Here is a 23,298-nt window from a genome sequence, read left to right as displayed (position 1 = left end):
CCAACAGTTTCTTTGGTGGTTAAACATCTGCCCCAGGAAGGCATTAATTCCAAATTTCCCACTCCCACATTGTATTCACGCACTGAAAAGGTGGTTGGTATGGCTGGAAACGCCCCCAGCTCAACAGGAAACTTACCTCCCTCGGCTCAGGATGAGAGCAATGTCCCGCCCTGCACATTAACCAGGTCCCTATGGGCTGTATGAAGGCCAACCCAGTCCATGAAAGCGGCACAGGCAGGAGAGCCTCAAGTTTCCACGCCGGGCTCCAGCGCGACAGAGATGCGATTACCCAGGCCTGAGGCAGCGGCCGGCCCTCCCGCAGCAGTAGGGCACTCGCACCGCAGCCCAGTGCTGGTGGTTCTCCCGACTCCGTGAGGTACCCCACCGAGCAGCCCCAGAGGAGCAGGCGAGAACTGAGGGGAAGCCACCCAAGCTCGCTGCCGGCCACTCACCCCGGGAGCACGGCGGCGAGGCAGCAGCTCACGGAGCGGTCCCTCCCTGGTGCAGGACAGCGGAGAGTCTTGCCGCTGAGACGGTGCGATCGGAGCTCACCTTATTTCGCAGAGTGGCCGCCAACACACCCTCCGAACGAAGGTCAGGGCCGCAGACGCCATGGTGGGGCGTGGGGCTAGAACTAAGAGGCGGGAGGAAGAGGAGACGGCAAACCCCGCCCCGCCGGAGCAGCCACGCCCTCTGCTTGACGGGTAACAGCCCTTCACTCCTTTCGCGGGGAGGTTGTCGCCTCCATCGCCGCGGGGAGGCTGGGCTGCTGCTGCTGGTGGCTTCGTTGGTAGCCGCTGAGGGGCAGGGCCGGCCTTGGAGGGAGGCATGAGGTGACGGTGGGGGTGGGAGGCGTGCTCTGTTGTCGCTTAAAGCAAACCCATGTGGCAGTGCTCTGTAGCCGAGCCCTGGAAAATGTACTTTAGGATCAGAAATGGGGCAGGCTGTCGTTGGTCAGCCGAAGTTGCCAGAGTGGTCTACGGAAAATGAAGGAGTGTGAAACCAAAGCCTCTTCATGGGCCAAAGTCACAGGCTTGTCTTAGCTCTACAAATGTGCTTTGTAAGGGACATCACGTTGTTTATCAGGGCTATTACTTGCATTATCTATTTTTGCGTGTTAGGCAGCTCTTAAAAAGATTTGTATTGTTTTCCCACACGAATCACCTGGTAAGCTGCTGAACAGCCTGGTGCCTGTACATCAGTAGGGTTGGTGCTGTGTGAAGGTGGAGTAAGCGTTAGGGTCTGCCCCCGCTAACCTAAAAGATACCACTACATACTGCTAAGCGTTTGCTCTTTCAGCTTCAGCTCCTGAGGGTGTAGTTGATTTTTCCTTGCCGATGTTACTTGGCACGTGAAAGACAGTTTTGTGCTTGTTTAGGTGCTGGGAGGATCTTAATGATTCAGATACTCGGCTCTATTGGTCTCCTTTCAAAAGACAACCACTAAAATAACCTTTTAGTCCTCTTGGGGCGGGGGGGTGTGTGTGTGTCTTGATTTGGTTTTGGGGTTTGTTTGGGGTTTTTTTGCTCTCTGCAGAAGTAAATGCATGTAGAACTCTGAGTTCTCCCTCAAGGATAATTGTTTCGAAGCTGTTAGTGGACCGTGGGGTTCTCCTTTCTTAAATATTTGATTAAAGTTTTCCAAAAGTGTATGTAACCATTAGAGCTAGCAATTAGGACAGCACTTTTCTGCCCTCATACTGCAAAGGTCATGACGTGTTACTCTGGTCAAATTGCACATAGCTGACTTTTTCTAACATAGCCTTGGATTTCAAGTACAGGTGCTCTTATTTGAACTTGATATGCCTTGTGTTTTACTTATGACTACAGATCCAAAAGCCTAGCATTTCTTCAATTCAATTTTCTTTGCTGCATCTCTAGCTGACCTACTTAAAAGAGATATTTATTTGTATTTTAGCCCCTCAGTGGTAATTTCCTCCTCTGCTACACAGGGCTGTGAGGTGAAATTAATTCACTTTTGTAGAAGACTTTGAAAGCACCCTCCAAAAGGTGTTGTACTGAATGCTATTGTTGATCTATGTCCTTATTTAGCCCTAATCATGCAAAAATCACAGCTTTTAAGTATGTACCTTGTTAGTCAGCAACAGTATTTTGAATGCATAAAACTGAACTATGGTCTAAAATTTTGCTCTGAGATACAGGAATGAGGCTTTCTGTGAATTAGAAAGAGGAGAATTTGGCTTTAAAATTCTGGCATTTGTTTTGTCAGTTAATAACACTTTTCTTACTAAAACCTTATGCACACAACAGTCTTAGTCTTGGTGTTTGAAAAGGCCAGAAAAAATCATTACAGAAATGTAATATAATGAATGCCAGTTGAAAATTTAGTGGTATTGTCCTTACTAATGTAGAGGGGACTCTCTAGGGATCTCATTTAATAAGTTGCTTCAGATTTACTGCTTGCCAAACAAGTCCCTAATGACAATGCCTTCTCTAGCATTTTATTGTTCATGGGAAGATGAAGGTTTTTCCTGGCTGCATTTTAATCCTTGTGTAAAAATCTCATATTCTTTCCTTTAGTTCAAAGTAGCACAGCTTCACATTTTGTGTCACTGTCTAGAAAATACAAGAGAAAGGAAAAAAAGGTGCACTTCTGAATTCTCTTTGCTTTCATTACCCTCTTTAAAAACAGAAGAGCTTTTTATATATTTGCTTAGTTGAAGATAACTAACTAATGAAAGAGACTCATTAGACCCAGATCACCCATTTCAATTTCAAAGCAAAAGTCTCTTTCAGTATGTTTTCTATTACCTCTATGCAGGTGAATACAAAGCATAGCAGCTGTGCATTATTTGGGGACTTCCTTGTCATCCAATATCATTTGCAGAAAACTTTTGCTGTTACATATAGAATCATAGAATAGTTAGGGTTGGAAAGGACATTAAGATCATCTAGTTCCAACCCCCTGCCATGGGTAGGGACACCTCACACTAAACCATGTCACCCAAGGCTTTGTCCAACCTGGCCTTGAACACCGCCAAGGATGGAGCATTCACAACCTCCCTGGGCAACCCATTCCAGTGCCTCACCACCCTAACAGTAAAGAATTTCTTCCTTATATCCAATCTAAACTTCCCCTGTTGAAGTTTTAACCCATTACCCCTTGTCCTGTCACTACAGTCCCTAATAAATAGTCCATCCCAAACATCCCTATAGGCCCCCTTCAGATACTGGAAAGCTGCTATGAGGTCTCCATGCAACCTTCTCTTCTCCAGGCTGAACAGCCCCAACTTTCTCAGACTATCTTCATACGGGAGGTGCTCCAGTCCCCTGATCATCCTCGTGGCCCTCCTCTGGACTTGTTCCAACAGTTCCATGTCCTTTTTATGATGAGGACGCCAGAACTGCACACAATACTCCAAGTGAGGTCTCACGAGAGCAGAGTAGAGGGGCAGGATCACCTCCTTCGACCTGCTGGTCACGCTCCTTTTGATGCAGCCCAGGATACAGTTGGCTTTCTGGGCTGCGAGCGCACACTGAAGCCGGCTCATGTTCATTTTCTCATTAAACAACACCTCCAAGTCCTTCTCTGCAGGGCTGCTCTGAATCTCCTCTCTGCCCAACCTGTAGCCGTGCCTGGGATTGCTCCGACCCAGGTGTAGGACCTTGCACTTGGCATGGTTAAAGTTCATAAGGTTGGCATCAGCCCACCTCACAAGCATGTCAAGGTCCCTCTGGATGGCATCCCTTCCCTCCGGCATATCAACCGAACCACACAGCTTGGTGTCATTGGCAAACTTGCTGAGGGCGCACTCAATCCCACTGTCCATGTCACCGACAAAGATGTTGGCCAAGACCGGTGCCAACACCGATCCCTGAGGGACACCACTCGTTACCGGTCTCCAGCTGGACATTGAGCCATTGACCACAACTCTTTGCGTGCGGCCATCCAGCCAGTTCTTTATCCACTGAGTGGTCCACCCATCAAATTGATGTCTCTCCAATTTAGAAACAAGGATGTCGTGTGGGACAGTGTCGAACGCTTTGCACAAGTCCAGGTAGATCACATCAACTGCTTTACCCCTGTCCATCAGTTCCGTAGCCCCATCATAGAAGGCCACCAAATTGGTCAGGCAGGATTTCCCCTTATTGAAGCCGTGTTGGCTGTCACCAAGCACCTTGTTGTTTTTCATATGCCTTAGCATGCCTTCCAGGAGAATCTGCTCCAAGATTTTGCCAGGCACAGAGGTGAGACTGACTGGTCTGTAATTCCCCAGATCATCCATATTCCCCTGAGGAAATTTTTATTTCCCCTGATCCATTTTTATCTGAGGTTAAATATCTTTCTTAATTTCTCTTTTGAATGTATGTCAGTTTAAATACACCTGCCTTTTTCATAGAGGCACACTGAAACTTCTGAGGGTGAATGAAGAGTTTCACCAGTTTTACCTAAAGACAGCAAAAAGCTGTCTCTGTGTTTTTCAGTCAAAGATAGATTGTGTGCTATAGGAGTTAAACACAGACATCAGCAGTATTCAGTGCTCACCAAAGAGGGGCGTAGAGAAATAGTAACCACAGTGACTTCTTTTTCTCATCACCTCTCTAAGATACATATCGCAAACCATGAACTGTGTCTGTAAGAGTGTAGTTTGCTTTATGTGTCTATCTCTAGACAACTATGCCTCCTTCCATTTGTCTTCCATTTGTGAAAGAGTGTAGATTTAGATTAGCTACTAAGAAGAAGTTCTTTACTATGGGGGTGGTGAAGCACTGGAACAGGTTGCCCGGAGAAGTTGTGGCTGCCCCATCTCTGTCAGTGTTCAAGGCCAGGTTGGATGGTGCTTTGAGCAGCCTCATCTAGTGGGATGTTGGTGTTGGAACATGGCAGGGGTGTTGGAACTAGATTATCTTTAAGGTCCCTTCCAACCCAAACCATTCTATGGTTATGATTCTTTGCAATGCGTTCTTACATCTGGACAAGGGATCACGAGGAAGCAAAGTCACATACCTCACAGGATTGGATTTACATGTGGCTTAATGTTACACTCTTATTCTGCCTCTGCAAATGTGCGTAAATTCTTTTCACCATATATGTCCTGTCAAAATAACTATAAGCTATGTGTATGCTAGAGAAACTATTGTGCCCTTATGAAAGACAAAATTATGTGGTAAGCTTCCTGACCATTGGGTCCTGATGTTTTGCTTGGAAAATAAATGGTTTGGCTGTTGTAATGTATACCTGTGTGCTCTGTGTTTCTGCATAATTGCAGGTTCTTTGACATGCTGATGCAAGCCTGAACAAAAAGTGTTTTGCTTAACTTCATGGTGGAAGGGAGAGAGAGTGCTGACATGATTCTGATACATCAAAGTGATCACTATCACCTGCATCTCCAGTTTCTTCAAGGTTGCAAAGTATTCTACAATCTGACCAGCACACTATTTTTTTTTTTTTTTATTTTTTCTGTAATAATAATTCTTGCATCTTTGCAGTGATTTTGCACTCTTTATGTAGAGAGTTCGATGGGTTTCCCCCCAGATTTTCTGAAAAATGCTTTTTGTCATGTCAGTGAACTGAAATCATTATTAAGGAGTTGAAAATTTGTCCTCCTTTACCATGACAAGGCAGCTGTTCTCTCTTTGATAGAAATTGTTTATCCAGGAAGCAGATGTGTTGGGTACTTTATTATTCAGAATTTGATTTCCATGGCAAATGGCTTTGCATTATCACTACAGGGAACTTGAATACATATTTAACAAAGTTTTCTTGATGCTTTGTTCACCTTCTCCTTGAAAGTCAATCCCATAAATCCTGCAGGACGTACTTGTGTGATGAAATTATCATGCATTTTGCATTGATGATGACAAGCCATTTCAGACGTGGGAGAGGGGTTTTCATAGTTCTACTGCTGCAGTGTAGGAAACTACAATGTTAGCAAAGGGCATTTGTCACTGACATCTTTGTAAGCCTGGTTTTGGAAATCCCTGTTTATGTGGACCATGTTACTTCAGCATGAAAGACATGCTCAATTCCCAATACTCAAGATGAAATGAGACTTGGACCTGTTTACTTAAGCAGAAATTTTTACCAACAGAGAAATATAAACAGAGAAATCTAATCAAGAGCTAACTAATTATACAGTGCTCTGCTCTATTTTTATTGACTGGCTTCCTGGTTCATTCTCAGGTAATCAGTAATTCTGGAGGAATAGCCTTTTTGCAGTGTTGTCCTTAGTCTGGATCTAAAATACCGACTTCTTTGTTGACAATTCTCATTAATCTCCTCCACTGATGATGGATGCCTTGATCTGTCTCTGTCTTCTCACGCTCTGCAATAATGTTCCATCCAAAACCAATCTTGCTACTCCAAATCATTGCAATTCTTTTACTATAAATGCAAATTAGTCTAACCCCTCCAGCTGCAGATTATCCTCATCTAATAAAAACATATTATCCTCTATCTTGAATTGTTAAGCTTTCCAAAACTCTCAGCATTCAGTAAAATTGGACAACACATCATTTTTACTGAGATCATATGTGCTGTACTGCAAGTTTAAGCCTACCTCACTTGAAATATTTTCACAAATGAGGGTCTGAAGGGCTAAGCTTCAGGTCTGGAAAGTACTGTAGTTATTTAGGCACTTTGCTGCTATTGATGGACTTGCCTCAAGTTGTGCCAGTGTCAGCTTTTACATTGTATTTTTATTGCTTAGTTCTCCGTTCTATGTGCTGTAGTGTCTCCGTTCTATGTGCTGTAGTGTCTCAATCTTTTCTCTCAGTTTTTCCCTATAGAGTCTTTCTGATCCGTTTACAAAACAGCTACAAGTAGGTGTCTTGTGCAGGGTCTAGTACAGTTTTCCTTAGGTAGAACATGGGCATATTCTTATTTACTTTGGTCATTCACCATTTGCTTCCAGTATTCAGAAACAGGAGAAGGCTATTTACTCTGTAGTCATAATACTTTTTGGCTCATCACCAGCACCTAGCTGCTCTTAAAAGTCACTATTGCGTCTTTATTAAATAAATTATTTGGTAACTTTGTTTTGCAGCTTTCTCTCTAATTAGTGTGTTGGTGTTTGGAAATTGCTACACTTTCCTCAGCAGGTTGCTCAGTGTATTGACTGAACATTTAAACTTCATAGGAATATTACTCTTAAGATTTTTAACCACAATAGAAACAGAAATGCAATTAAAAATTTTTTTTTTTTTTGAGGAAATAACATAACAAACCTCAAAGAGATTTTGTAGAGGTTTACCTGGTAACCAGCAAATCTATATATTTAGCTTTTGAAAGATATAGATGTTTTTAAATATGTTGTAGATTTGCAACATTTATTAACAATCTATGGAACGTGTATGTTTTTATCCTGCTGTTCTGAAGTGCTACAATTATATGTGAAAGGTTACATATAATATCCTATGCACCAGGATTGGGAAGATATCCACTCAAAAATAACGTGCAAAATGCAGGAAATGAGAAAGTACTTTTGAATGCATCTGAAGTGGTATGTTGGGTTGCATTGGTTTTTCACACTAAGAGCACCTGGGAAAGAAACATTATTGGCAGGAGTTCAATCAGGAGATGTGGTTACAGGAGTCTTATTTTACATATGAATCAACTAACAACAGAATTGTTGTTAATTAAAGGAATTGAAATCTTCCTAAACTGGAGTCCTTTTTAGATTCCTGAACCATTAAATGATGCAGGTGTTGGATGTGGGCTCATCAGACTATTTTGCCAAAGAACTGGAACTCCTACTTTTTATATTTCACTCAAAAAAAAACCAACAAAAAAAGTGTTGTGGGCCATCATTTCACAGTTTAGACATGAAGCCAGGATAAGCAAACACTGCTGCTGAAAGGAGCAGTCTTTCTATTTTCCTCAGTCCCTCCTAGTTCACTCACATGCCTTCTTTTCTGCTGACATGGCTGTTTTCATGCCCAAGCACTGAACTGGTTCAGGCAATTGATCTGAGTTACAATTAACCAGGCAAAACCAAGTAAGTAAATGAATAAAGGTTAATTGTGACCCAGATCAAACCCCTTATCCTTTTCATCACACAGCTGAACACATGCTCATGTCGGTGCCAAAGAGGGAGGTGTAAGGAAGCCTGACAGACAGTGGGATTGCTTCTTTCAGCAGCAGTGCTTTGTTACATCAGCTTATGACATGAAAGAATTAATGCATTGCCTCTCAGGGATTTGTTCTGCTTTCTGTCATAGCCTCTGAGGGATTTGGTACACTCTTCTGTCTTGGGCTGTTTATATTGCTAAAATGGGTTACTCCCATACAGCAGAAAGTACCTCTATAAGTATGTATAAATGGGGCTGTTAGCTTGCTCTTCTATAAAGTACACTACAAAGCAATAGTAATGTGCATCTACTAGAATGCTAAAATGAAAGTTGACATGGGAGTAGGGGAAGATACTAAGTTCCTATGCATTTTTTTTTTGGCTGACAGAGGAAAATAAAACTATTAATGGTCTCAGTAAGCAAAGGAGTGCATCATGGGCTTTACCCTCTATCAAGTGATTGTCATAGAAAACATTTTTCTCACATGTGGGATTCTCTGGGCCTTGATGTATTGTAAGGGGAAGCAATCTGAACCTCCACTTGTTTGTGTTCACCCATGCATAGCCTGTTGTGCTGTGCCAACACCAGTATTTGTGTGGACATTCAGTGAATCAAAGAACTGATCCAGTTAAAAAGTAACCCACCCAAGAAAACCCATCAGCTGGACCAGTTTCCCCTTTTGTTTCACTCTCTTCGCAAAAACAATGAAACTAACACAGCTCAGAGCATAGTCACTGTCCAAGGTGACATGATTGATGAAACATTTCTATTTGGACTACATCCCTACGCCTAGTAAGACTTAGTTCCTTAGCCTATACTAAGTTTCCACTTTCCATATGATGAACAGTTTAACTGGAGTAGGCGTCTGCCTGGCTCTATTAACATGAACATAAATTAGTGGAAAAAGTATCAACTATCTAAGGACTCTGATAGCTGCTGAATTAAGGGCAGCATAAACTTACTGCAGTTAAACCATTTAAGTCTTAAGTTTACCAGTGTTGGCCTGCACCTCCTACAACTCCAGAACTTCACCAATCCCAGCTTGGATCAGTGAGCATCCAGACTGCAGTGTGTATGTGCTGCCTTTTGGCTGCTCAATGTGTAATTTGCTTTGCAGGCTGCCTGTTGTGCAGGACTGATTTGTTTATCAAGGGCAGAGTTGGTCTGGGTTTTTTTTCAGGATGGGCTCAATTATATTGCTAAAGTAATTCAACATGGTTTTTGTCTGCATGTTCCTGAAACACTTCAGCATGTACTTTATGCATCTTTTTGCAGAGAGAGGATTTCTGATCTGATTTTCTTCATCTAGGGCAATTCTGTTCCAGTAAAGGCAAAATTCACCTCAAAATTCTCCTTTTATGTCTCTTTAAGATAGTAACGTCCTTCTCATCTCAGGAAGGGCATACCCCTTTCCATCTCTCTCTGTATTAGCTTCTAGAAGGTCATAGGTAATCACATTGTTTCCTAACAAAGTTTAACTGTTGGCATTCTTTCAAGCTTTAACTTTGCAGTCTAGCAAAATATATCTGTGTTGCTTTGACCTTTAGTGTATACCACTGTTCCCTTTCCTCCCCGCAAACCTGATGGACAGTGACTCATCTAGATCAGTTACAATGCTTTCCTGCAGTTTCCCACATTTCCTGACATAAGGCTTGGCTAATACATTCGGACAGTTAATGTACATTTTACAAAAAACCCAAAAGTTTTAAATTATAAAATAATGTCACTTCAGTGTCAGGTTTCATACTGTGCTCTGATGATTATTCATAGATTATTCATTTCATGTCCACAACCCTTAATCTGTTTCTGCTTTTGTCTGGACTGGGATATCACCAGGATATTCACCTTCCTTGATAGCATCTCTCCTGCTCCCTTGTACAAATGGTTTTGGTTAAATTAATTAGTCAAAGTAACACAAACAACATCTGTGAAAAATCATAATTATTAGTGTGAGTAATTTTGGATTTTTTTCAGAAACAATGTTTTTTGGAATGTTTTGGGCTCATCTGCCACAGTGCAACTTACTGGAGTCCAGCCAGTTTGATGTTTATTAGTTAGCAATGGTCTTGAATGGTAGTGCATTTCTGGTTAAGGAATGTATTTTTTTTTTTAATGAACTGCTCTTACTTATTTTACTTTTTAGGATTTAAGTGATTGTTAATCACTCCTTGATTTATAGAGGTGCATGCTTAAATCATCCCTTGTGGTCAATACATATGCATGGTTTAGTTTGTGTTAATCACAGAAAAGCTGTGAATTTCTAAAGGGGACTATGTGGAGCATTCATCCCTTCTGGAGGGCTGTTAAGCACAGATTTTGTTTCTTCATTTTTTAAGAGCTGTCTTGTGGTAGCACGAGTCATAGGCCTACTCCCCACAGTGACAGGTTTTGTAAGGATACAAGACAAGAAGACTTTCCATGTCAAAAGGAGTAAGTTTTACGATTTCTTGTAAGAATAAATAAAGAGGCAACATATGAATGAGTGAGACAAGACATAGCAGTGACAACACTGGTCAAAGGAGCAGGCAATGGTGTCAGCGTGTCAGGTAATTCATATTTGTCAGGTACAAAACAGAGTATTAAAATACTTACATTTTACAAGTTTTGTAGCCTCAATCTGTTTTACATTGAGAACTGTGTCTATTCTGAGGCATACTGATAATGACACTAGGAAAGGTTAGTAAAACAATGACTCTGAGGATGTGGTGGTAGATATGCCTGAACTGTCACAGATTTTTAACCAGATGGAAAAATAAAAAACTCAACAAAATAGATTCCAGCCCCTGATCTAAAACATTCTCAGTGGAAAACCATCTATAACTACGGTCATGGTGGCGTACTGGAAGGGCTGATAGGTTCAGCATCCAGAAGAGGCATATAACTTGGCTTTCATTTTATTTGAGATTTATACCTCAAAAGGATTGAAGGGTTTCTAACTGTTGCCCAACTTTTTATTTCCCATGCACTTGTACAAGAGAAAAAGGCCTCAGAAGGATGACATTAAAATTTATCAGGTGTTTTGGGAGCTGCCTAAAGCTCACCAGCATGAATTGCTAAGTTTGGGGGAATGCTTTCAGTCTCATTTCTCTTTAGAGCTGACACAGAGTTGCAGACGGAGTGACTCTCCCATGAGGGATGGTGTCCATAGAATTCCCTCAAGGATACACACCTATCTTCATTTTTTGAGACAATTTTAAAGAGCTAGTACTTATTTTATCATAGGAATGAAGGAAACGGCAGGGAAAGAGATGGAGCAGGAAAAGTAGGCATTGCTCATCTTTTATACACTACCTACAGGTGAAAACACCCAGTCAGGCCTTGAGAGGCTTAGGTTAAATGATGGAATGGTTTGAAAGGGGCCTTAAAGATCATCTAGTTCCACAGGCAGGAACACCTTCCACTAGACCAGGTTGCTCAAAGCTACATCCAACCTTGCCTTGAACACTTCCAGGGACAAGGCAGCCACAGCTTCTCTGGGCAACCTGTTCCTGTGCCTCAACATCCTCGTAGCGAAGAATTTTTTCCTTATATCTCATCTGTATCTACCCTCTTTCAGTTTAAAACCATGCCCCCTTGTCCTATCACTACTTGCTGTTATAAAAGGTCCGTCTCCATCTTTCTTGTAGGTCCTCTATATATCTTACAAGCCAATATCTCTTACAAGCTAGCCTTAAATTTATCTAAATATTACTTTTCTAGCATTCTTCAGTTTCCACAGCACCAAAGTCATACACAGCCTATCCTCTAACACTGATTTTAATGGCAACAAAATTAGCATAGGGCAGATAGAAAACAGAGCCAGGCAGCGTTGTGTCTTGAGGTAGCTGCAAATGTGTTTTGAACTGTCCTCTCAGCCTTGACTTCCCCAGGCTTCCTGCTTGCAGCAGGAGGCTGATTTCTGCAAGATGCTTGTGGCTACTGACCTGGCTCCTGCTGGTTCATTGCTGTTGCACCTGAGACAAATTCAATTACCCACAGCTGAGCTGGCTGGTGGCCACGGCAACAAGTTGTCACTCAGTAATAACTGGTTCAGATTTGTCCTGGATTACAAGCTCAAGAGAACATACTGTCACTTGTTTTTCTTCCAGGTAAGGATTTCTATATTCGTTAAATAATCAACATTACCACTGGATCTTTGCTAAGCCTTTGTCACTGATAGACACCAGTCTTTCCTTCTGATTGTAATTGTGCTGTATAGCTCATAATTTCCAATTGATTAATTTTCCTAAGTCATCGGTTCCATAAAGTATAGAACTGTAACATGCTTTCTATTTTTGCTGATCTCAGTGGGACTGTTCAGCTGAACAGATTATAATATACCAAGCATCTTTGGTATAGGTTTATCTAAGTGTTGGTTTGCAATCATGTTGTCTCATTCTTATTGTTTATATTAATATCTGTATTCTCTATATTTATCCAAAAGTGTAAGAATCACCTTCCAATATAGGGATGTTGATCTTTCTATGACTGTAGTCATGTATCAAAATCTTCATATAGCTAAGAGCTAGAAGACAAGTATCAGCAAGGTAGGGAAAGACACAATTTTAGCAGTAAATCCTTCACAGCTGGGTTGTGCGGCAGGGCATTCATCTAGGACCTGGTCTGATTTGGAGAATGGCTCCTGCTAATTCACTTCTTGCTACAGCTCAGGGCTTAGTAGTCCCAGTAGACTCCAGGCCACTACAAGCCTGTTGACAAGGGTATAATGTAGGTCTGTGTCACGAGCTGTGCGTGAACTGCTTGAAAAGTTCAGGTGTCAGGCTGGTCACCCCTCTTCAAATGTGAGTTAGTAATTTTTTGGGGTGTTGATGATGTTCTTGGAAGCTACCCTAATACATAATGTTTTTCCTTTATAATCCTTCTTTACATTGTCTTTTTGCTTTAAGGCAAGCTTAATTTTGAAACGCAATTTTAGTCATGAATTAAAAGACCTCTTAATTATGTGAGATTGATAGAAATCATTACAAAAGCATAGAATTTGTCATGACATCAATAAATATTACATATTATTTTGGCATGTTTTTTCTGAAGAGACATAGAATTATTAAGTTTGGAAGGGACCTCTGGCGATCATCCAGTCCAAGTACCCCACTCATAGCAGCATAAATTTAGAGTAGGTTGCTCAGAACCATAAACATTTGGCAATGATCTGACCCTCCATTGCTACTATGATCTAACCCTTCCTTGTTACTTTCCTTTTCATTGCATGGAAGCACCACTAATGAAATCAGCAATCTCATGACTATGAATGGAGTGAGAACTTCGGCTCCAACTTGATTACAGAATGAACTGGGGCCATCCTGGGGCACTGTACATCTTATTGAGAGAACCTGAGCATCACCAAGTAAATGGCCTTGAGTTGTAGGTGAAATGAAAGGCAAGATTGCTTCACTCAAAAGGGAAACCCAAACTGTATGAAATGGATTTAGCATAGCTGAGAATAGAAGTAGTTATCATTTTTCAGTCTAACATCACCTGTTTTGTTTCAATAAGTAAGACTGTTTCTCAAACAACTAGGTTGTTTGCTGAAAACTACGATGCCTCCTGCCTGCACATATGTACTCAATCTGTGCATCCCACTAGTGCTATAAACATTGTGAGCCATAAGCATTGACTCATTCTTAAAGAGGCAAACCACGCCTGACAAAGAATTCAGTGCTGCAATAAGTTTGTACAATTTTACGCACTCTGTCGTGGTGGAAGTGCTTGGTTGAGGAAAAGATAATGGCTTTCTTCCTCCAATATACAGTGGATACCCTTTCATTGTCCAAATCTAAAACATGCTTTTAGTCATCTGTGGAGAATGTTTTCCAGTTATTTACAGTAATATTGAACTATTATTTATTTGAAAGGTGCAGAACCATAGTATGCCTCAGACAATTTGAACTGATTCATCTTTCAGGGCCCTAAATATTTCTGTTGTGGATTTCAGATTTGTTTTGGCAATACACAAAGAAAATAGCATATTAGTGTATTGAAAGAGTACATGGTGTATGCAGTTATATTCATGACAGCAGCTTTTTATGTATAGCTCCAATTCATATGAGAGTCTAGAGACCCTTGAATAAGTGATAAAAGCTGTTAGTAAAGTATCTCAGTGCTCCAAATTATCCTGTTTATTTTATCACTGAAATCAAAATTGCAAAGTTCCTGCAATTAAATTGAAACTTCATAATTGACTGTATGTCCTGGGATGATATATTTGAACAACATATCAAGTCTGGAAGTGAACATTTCTTTTGCAAAGTAGAATGCAGTCCAAAAGAAACATAAAATGGAATTGGATTAAGCTTGCTTCTAATTCCTAGTAAATAGGTGTCCACATCAGAGCAGTCACTAGCACCAGTTGTCATGCTAGTAGACAGCAGCATGCAGTAGAGAATGAAAAGGATGAACAAGCCTGAAGAGTGAGCTAATTTCTCCTGATCATCCATTGGGAGAAAGAAAATGAGAAGGAAAGGTAGGGACAGAAGAAATATCAGTAAATTATACTGAAGTATCTGATTCAGGATAGAGAAGGATCCTGAACACAGAAAAGAGCATGAAAGAAGAAGGATATAGTTGTATTATTTAATTTATATACTTCTTGTTAATCGTTAAAAAAAAAAAAAAAAAAAAAAAAAGATAATTTTCTCATCCTTTTCTGTTCCATAAAGAAATGTGTCATTAATCTGAGTTAGGAAAAAAGTTGAAGCATTTCAGAGTATGATTGCCTTGCAAAATATTTGCTGTGACTATTGTTTTGAATAGCATGTTCACAGAATGCTATTGCTGTTTTACATCTCTATAGCTAAATAGAAAAGTTGCTGTGAAATTGAGCAGGAAATAACATAAAATTCCATAGGCTTCAAACAAAATTCTTGGCTAATTTCTCCTCTGGGACTGAAAAATAATGTTTACACTAAATTTTTAGAAGACATTAGAATGCAGTATATGCTAATCCATTTTCCCTTCTCTGAAGACAGCTCAGCGAGTTTAATGTAGGCTTCAGGTTGTGGTAGACTTGCCCGCTTGGGAAAAAAATTAAACCAAACAACCCTCCCGTACAGAAGACAGCTTTGCGCGCACACACACGTGACTATGCATGAGTCCTTCTGCCAGCAGTTGGTTCCACTCATCCTGCATTTGGAAGAAGAAGTGGAAGCTAGGAAAAGTAGCTAACTTTTATTAGGAATCTGAAAGTGCTTTTTAGAAGAATAGAAATTGCATCGAATAAATTTAGGAGACAAGAATCTAGTGTAGCCTTGCATTTTCAGCTATGCTAAGTATTCTGATTATAAATGTTGTTGTAAGCAGTTGCCTGAAATATTTGTTCCAGTAGTGGCTGAGTCTGGAGCAAATGCTTGCTACGTGTGTTTCAAAGATTAATTTCCCGGGAGTTTTCTACCTTGCTACAAGGCACTTTACAGCTCCTCCTGGTGGCAAAGCATTGCAAAAGGAGGACAAGAAAGTTAAGACCGTTTCCTTTGTACTGGAGCAGCCCAGATAATCACATACAGTATAAACAAATCCACTGATCAATTGATTCATAGTGTTCCAAATGCTTAAAGTAACCGAGTGTGGGGAAATCAGAGTGGTGCTGTGTTTCCTGTAGAACAGCTTTCAGATGCAAGCTGCAAAGAATGGAAAATGTAGGACTGAGTGCAACGTCAATAAGTAAATGAAGCAAGATCAGAAACATTAGCCTTTGGTAATCTGGAATGTAGCAGCATTGATGTGTATTTTTAATGACATTACTCTCCCCTCTATTGGCAAACACAGGTTGTAACGCGTGAGCCATGCTTCTTTAGCAATTAAAGATTCTTAACACAATCAAAGAAATATATATGTGTTGCTTTATAAATAAACACAGGATCTTTCTCCTTGGAGAAAGGCCACTTTATGTACTGTAAGTTAATTATAGGGAATTAACTGTAGACTTGAAACAACCTACTAATTCTCCTCCCACCAATCCACTTCAGAATGATCTTTAGCACCCTTTACTTCACTGGTCTTTTGAACAGTGTATGTTGATAGCTAATACAGCTCTGTGTTCTAGGTCATTTGCTGCAAGCCAGCCAGCTGTTTGTCTGGAACTGATACCATGAGCCAATATTGCAGAAATCTCCCAAATGCAGCTTTATTTTTGCATAGAGTACAAGCTGGTACAGGTAGCTTTTGCACAGAAGGAGCTGTCTCAAGTGAAATGGCAGCTTTCTGGAGCAGAACAACTGCAAATGTTTTTCAGTAATATCAGATGCTGCAGTTTCAGGGAAATGGCTTTAAACCAAAAGAGGGTAGATTTAGGTTAGATATGAGGAAGAAGTTCTTCACTACGAGAGTAGTGAGGCACTGGAACAGGTTGTCTACAGAAGTTGTGGGTACCCCATCCCTGGCAGTTTTCAAGGCCAGGCTGGATTGGGCTTTGAGCAACTTGGTCTAATGGAATATGTCCCTGCCCATGCCCAGGGGATTAGAACTGAAATCTGTAATATCCGTTTCAACCCAAAGCACTCTATGATTCTATGATATAGTGCCATGTGTGTGAGACAGAGCTGGGAAAACTTCCAACTTGCTCAAGCCCAGAAGAGGTCTGCTGATAAATTCACCCATTTGCAAAAAACTACGTTGTTTTCATTTTTCCCCTTGCACTGCTGATGCAAGTTGTAAACAGGAATCCTGCAAAGGCCAGTCACTGGTTTGCCAGTATTGATTCTAAAGGAGGGTACTCTCTTACTAAACTTTGAATTGTTTTTTCCCTCGCTTCCTCATTTTCTGGTATGTTGCATAGGATTTTACTGCTATACTCCCTAGGTTGGAGTATAGGCATGTTTGCATCTTCAGAAATGACTGATTTATTTGTACCTACTGAGAGTGAAATAACAGGAGTACATCTCTCTTCCACGTATAACCTGAGGAGTGAGGCCTGCCCAAAGTGATCTTCGGCTAGCTTAAAGCAGAGGAACTGCTATGAGTATTATGGAAGTATTATGGGTAACTTTGTCAGATTATGCTTGTAATACCTTTTTAACTGTCCTTTTGGTCAAGCATTTAATAAAATGCAGTTTATTGATGAAGCTATGCAAAAAGATATTGATCTATCATATTGTGTTCTGCAGCTGTGTTTTTAAAACAAACACATTTGTAAGTCTCTGTTGTACCTGTCAGCACATTTTATTGCTATGCCCCAGCACATATGGATTACCACATCAGTTCTAGGGTTTTGTACCATTTGCTTTGCCAATGACCAGACACTTTCCAGAAACTCTGCAAATTACTATTAGCAGTGCTTGTTCTCTGTCTTAGGCTTACATCAGCAATAATACTAACCTGGCCTGGGGCTGATTTTAACATGACTTGTGTTCTTTGCTGCTCCTTCTCTTGAAGTTGCTTCATTCCATTTTTTTAACCATGGTCTATGGAAATCGAGCCTAGTATGGGGGAAGGAGGGCAGTTCTCGGAGCAAAAGTAGGACGTAAGAGCAACACTTAATGGTCCAAATAAACCTGTCTTGTTTTGACTATAACCTTATTTCCCAAGAGCTCTGCACCCTTTTCTTTCCAATGAGATCCAAACCCATGAAAAGTTACAGTAGAGATATTACTATGACATTTCTTTCAAGGCTGATATGGAAGCTGCCTTCTCTTTGCTTTGAAGAAATACATGGCAAGACTAGTTTCACAGGCTGACAGCCACCTGATCACTGCTTTCTGGATCCATCCAGTTGTTCTTGAGTGTTTTGAACAAGACTGCAGCATCCTCTTGATCTCTTTGAATCCTAGACCTTTATCATCTGCAAGAGACCAGATTGATTATTTGATGGTATTGTGTTTATCCTCCTGTAAAACAAAATCCTTTTAGAACTCCTGATGTCTGAGAAGCATTATTTACTATCTGGATTAAGGAACTACTTTTGAAAGGGCTTTGAAATACGATCTGAACAAAAATCTTCTATATCAATATGTATATAGGCAAGCGAATGGCTAGCTGACGAAGGTATTGTATGTGCACTGCAGACAGACAGATCATGCATAGTAGTCTGCCCTTCTGTGCCTTGAATCTCTGACCCCTCAGTAATTACACTTGTAGCAATCAGTTCCTTTTATTAGATCCGCTACTTGTATGGACATGATGGGCATTATACCAAGGAGAAACATCCAAAAAACTATTAGATTTCCATTTCTACGATGTTCTGGGTAAGCAAAGAATGCTTCAGTAAACATATGATTTGTGAAAATGAGCAAGTCTGAAAGACGGTATTAAATATTTCTTGGTGGATGTCATAATAAATACTGCTAATTGGTTGAAGTACCCACTTCAAGTAGACAATATGTGACATGGTCTAGTGATGGTCTTGGCAGTCCTGAGGTAACGGTTGGACTTACTGGTCTTAAAAGTCTTTTCCAACCCAGTTGATTTATGATATCAGAGAAGTAATTAATCCTTCATGATTCTTTCGTGCCTTGAAGAATTTGTTTCTTGTCTGACAAAAGAAACTTTCTGCTTCTGTATTATTGTTTTGCATGAAATTTGTCACTTCCTAGAAATTTATTCCTTGCTGAAAGTCCTTGCTCTTTTGACACAATGATATTTGGATACTTTTTCACTGGGAACAGGAGTGCAGCACGTTATTGAATCTGTTTTATTTAAATCTAGTTCAGGTGTTCAGACAACATGTAGGTTTATAATATGATTGAAGCTCTGGGGAGCTGTTGGGAGAGTATCCCATGAATTAATGCTTTGGAGGAACACTAGGTGGACACCTGATCTTCTGAAGCTGTGTGAATTTTGTTACATGTTCTCATTTAGAATGGCATGCACTAGATGCTCTTTCATTGCTACATCCATACCTTTGGCACTTATCCTTCAAACATGCATTCAGTATTATTGTAAAGAGCATCAACTGATTGCCAGTATTAAGGAAATAATTGCAGCACCAGTAGGTGCAGAAACAACACTGAGGTTGCTGCACGCGATGTTAAATTCGGTGTCCATCTTTGAAAAGTTGCTTATGCAGAAGAATCACCCTGTATACCATAAGACTCTGACAACCCCTATAAATACATTTGGCACCAGTGGTGATTCATTGGATGTTTATTTCTCTAAGGGACTTGGTTTTGGCGGGGAAAGACAGCACAGTCTTTTCTTTCACACAATGTCCTGGTATGGCCAGTACTGATGGGGTGAGGTAGAAAACTGTCACTTCATTAGTCTTTTTTCCCTTGTGAGTCATCAGCTGAAATACTTGGAGTACTGCAAGGTATCAGTCATGAGTGATTCTATTCTCAGTGTAAAACAGACAAGGAAAGTCAGCCTTGTGAACTTACGCACAAGAATCCTCTGCTGTTTGCATGACCACTTAAAAATGAGCTCAAATTATCCAGTTGTTTCTTTTTCACATGCAGTAAAAGAAAGTTATGTCTTGAAGTCATTATTATGAGCACCTTAGAAAAAAGTAGCAGACTTAGGAACAAAATATTAGATGATAAAAGAAAAAAAATCTGAGAGGCACACCTTAAATATTTTGCCTGTGCAGGCTGCAAAAGCTTTACAGCTGCACATCAGCCATGCTTGTTTCTTTGTTCTTCAATCTCTGATAGCATAACACCATGAATGCTAAATGAGGAGAATTCAGGGGTTTATTACAGACAGTTTAATACAGCTTACAGGTCTCAATAGTTGAAATTTTAGCAGATTTCTGTGGCTTAAACCTGGGCTTCAGAGCATGAGGGATTGTTTCAAGAAAAATGCACAGAAAGTACAAAATATTATGCAATTCAGGCTTCCAGCAGAGACTTCTTTTGTTTGTTTGTTTGTTTGTTTTGCAATTGCTTAAAAGTATTGGGAAATTTGTTTACATATATGAAAAGAGATAGTAATTTATTCAAATCTTGTCCAGAATAGGTAGTCACTTCTGGAACAAAAAGGTGTTCCACACAAAGTACCACCACAGTGAAATAGTTCTGACAGATAGATACAAATAAGAATATAGTCATTATTCACTATGCTTGAAATCCTGTGTTATTTTGAATAGACTATGTAGCTGTACACTGTATTCTTAAACACTTTGGCTGATGGGATGAGAGTGACTGTGAGTACTGAACTGTCCAGAAAACATGGTCAGGTGTCAGCTTATTGGACCACCTCTCCTTTGATCTGAGTAGTGTCCTCTCCAAAGGCAAGAAGTATACATTTTGTTCTCTCTCTCCCCCCAGCAAGCTATGGTGTTTTAAGTAGCCCTTGCTAAGCTTTGGATGGAACTCAACTTACCAGCTAATTGTGGAAGGAACAGTATGTGTATCTGTGAAAAGAAAAAACGGAGCCTTTAGAGGTAAACATTTTTTTAATTTTCCTCTCTCATGAAGAACAATATCATGTTATTTCCAGTTTGTCTTTCTGTTACTCACTGTAATGAAGATCATTTTGCTCTCTCTGACAATAGCAGCCCATAACTTGGTCATCTTTTTTGTGCCTCTGCCTCTCTTCAGAAAGCTGATTATATTGGTAGATGACATTGAGCAGTATTTACATATGTTTGAAGAAGAGTATTTGGAACAATCTGCTGCTCACTGCAGGTGAAACCACTATCTTTGGCAAGATGTGTATGGAGCAGTTTCTGGAGTTTGACTGAGCTGGGTATCTTTTTAGATTCTAAAATGTCACATATAGATACAAACCCAGAAAAAAAAAATATGGATGAACATGTATTGATTAGTATTATGGTAAAGCTTAGGAACCTTATTCTTCATTTTGCTGGGTGCTGTCCAAAAATACTCACCATGAAACAATGAGCAAAAGGCTTTTCTGCCACAAAAAGCTTACAATTTAAGAGAACAGGGTGGAGAAAGACAGGCATAAAGAAATAAACAGCTGCCTCTGATTTCATAGGAGACTGATACAGTTGTCATTGTTGGGCATTTAAAAGAAAGTGGATAGGAGCAGAGCTTCAAAATCCCCTAGTCCCCTATTGTATAAAGAATAAGTGTATTTATGTGAGATGTCAGGGTTGATAACTATATCTTGTAAAAGCTGATATAAATTCCCCTAAATAAGGAAATACATCCATACAGACTTTGCCATTTCTTACATTTTTTAGGAAGGAAAAGTATATAAACACATTTCTGCTGCACAATGAACCTTCCTCTGCAAGCATTTTGAGTCCTGGGACTTTAGCCTTACAGCAGTGATCACTACTACGTGTGTTGTAGGACTGAGTACCTCAGCCCTCTGAACGCTATAATCTGAGGCGATATGGTTTGTTGATAGGATCAATGGCAGCCTTATCCCAATGACCATGGAACAGCGATTCTCAATATCCTGAGGCGAGTGAGGTGGGCAAAAAACAGGGGATAGACCCTGGACTTCAGAAGGCCAGACTTTGGCTTATTCAGGAAGCTTGTACGGGGGAATCTTATAGAAGGCAACACTGAAGGGTAAACAGTATTCATATAATTTATAAATGCCTCTTTAGATCACCTCAGCTTTAAAGGGTTTCATATTTCATTTTCCATCTGAACTGTAGCGGCATCCACATTCACAAATCTCAGCATGAATTTGTCTCATAAATTAATATAATTATCTAAACATCAAAAGGAATTTCACACCTGCAACTCTTATCTAATTCACAAAATAAACTATCTAATATTTTCACAAAATAACTATCCTGGCCAGTCTTCCAAACAAACTGTGGCTCTTGGGTCCAGCTAAAAGTATTACTTATCCCAGAGTTTTTCCTGTTCTTCTTTTTCTTAGTAGGTTTGGTGACTATAAAATAATGTTACTTTAACACCTCAAAAATGTGTTTAAAAAATACACATATCGCAACATCTAAAGGCAAAAATACTATCTCAAAGCATATGAGTACCACATGCAAAAAAATGGTTGGCAGACAGAACAAAAGTTGTATTAGTTTTTTCTGCATCCTGAAAGACTAAATGAAGAGATGTATCACATCACTGTCATAATGGATCATTTTAATTGTGGTGCTCAACAATGATGTGGTACTGTTATGACTGCACTATAAAAAGCCTTTTCTCATACCTTCCTATTTTTATCTTTCAGTGACTTTTGCAGAAAATTCAAATTTTATTTTAAACACAATCTTTTTAATGAGGCAAAAAATGAAAAGAAGGTCTTGATGATTCTGTTTTTGTCTTAAATTTTTGGGGGAGAGAGGAAGGGAAGCTGAAGAACTGGACGTAATTAGATAAGAAGATTGCTTATATAAGGATGATTTATTTGCCTTTATTATCAACCAGCAAGCACTGAGTTTTAAATAAGAGAAAGACATGTGCTTCTTCCTGATCTTGTCCCAGAAACAAATGGGTGTAAGTTGTCCATCAACAGAACCTTAAGGTTAGCAGGAATGATTTAACAGGGCACTTGAACACATTAACTCACGATATTGCATCTAGACCTGTTTCTCTACTAAATGAGATGAGGGGTTATTATCTTCTTCCTGTTTTGAAAAATGGTGCACCCCGTCTTCATTTCCTTCCTTCCCTCCCTCCCTCCCTCCCTTTGTAGGTGATCTGGAGCCTTTCTTCTGCTCTAGCTGTTGTAGTAAGAACTTGCCCTTCCTGTCTCAATCTATCTCAACCATTGCGCAAAGGAGTAAGCCGCAACAGAAACTGGCTACCTCTGAACTCAACATTTTACTTAAATAAAATTTGCAGGACTTTTAGTACTTTAAAAATCTCATTCCATGTGGAAAGACCTTTGTAAGCAGACCAAAACTATTTTATTAATGAAAACTGTCATTAGAATTATGAGAGTTAAGAAGAGTGCAGAAGCCTTTATAGGAGTATGAGATGCAGTAAAATGAGGCAGGATATGTGAATAATTGAGATCTATAGTGGGAGGAGATGCTAAAAAAGCTGTGGGACTTGTGTTGTAAATAGACCAATGTAGGGACAGTCCTATTTTCTTCTGAATTCTCATAAAATTTCCTAGAAAAAAACTACCATTGTCAACTGACGACCACTCTGGTGGACAAATGGTGTTTCAAAACCCATCTGTATCTGTCTTGGAACAATGCCTATAGCTTGCCTAAATCACAGACAACAACACAACAATCTCCAGAGCCACTCTGGCTGTAGGCTGTAGCTCAGCCCAGAGAGCAGGTTATTAGCTGAGATCTGGAAACAGTGTAGCTGCACCAGGTTTTTCTGCTGTCTTTGGTGGTCTTTTGATCAGGTTCTTACAGACCAAAATCCCAAAATGTCCTTTCTTTATTTATTTACTCACCTTCTGAATTTTCTGCAAAATTGTTGAGGTTCCTTTGACAGTC

General features: G+C 40.0%; 1 protein-coding gene across 1 annotated transcript in view; it reads right to left on the bottom strand.

Moving 5' to 3' along the window:
- Window positions 1-614, bottom strand: part of ECI2 (enoyl-CoA delta isomerase 2) — a gene marked incomplete at its 5' end in the record, with an annotated part of 36,293 nt that extends 35,679 nt beyond the window's left edge. The window contains one exon of the mRNA XM_080610745.1: window positions 553-614. Within this exon, the coding sequence (XP_080466871.1) occupies window positions 553-614 (62 nt within the window). The remainder of the gene's footprint in view (window positions 1-552) is intronic.
- Between the last annotated feature and the right edge of the window lie 22,684 nt (window positions 615-23,298).

This window comes from Psittacula echo, assembly GCF_963264785.1.
Source record: "Psittacula echo genome assembly, chromosome: 2".
Taxonomy (NCBI): Eukaryota; Metazoa; Chordata; class Aves; order Psittaciformes; family Psittacidae; genus Psittacula; species Psittacula echo.
The sequence above is the reverse complement of the archived record's forward strand: the minus strand, read 5'-3'. Positions and strand labels throughout refer to the sequence as shown.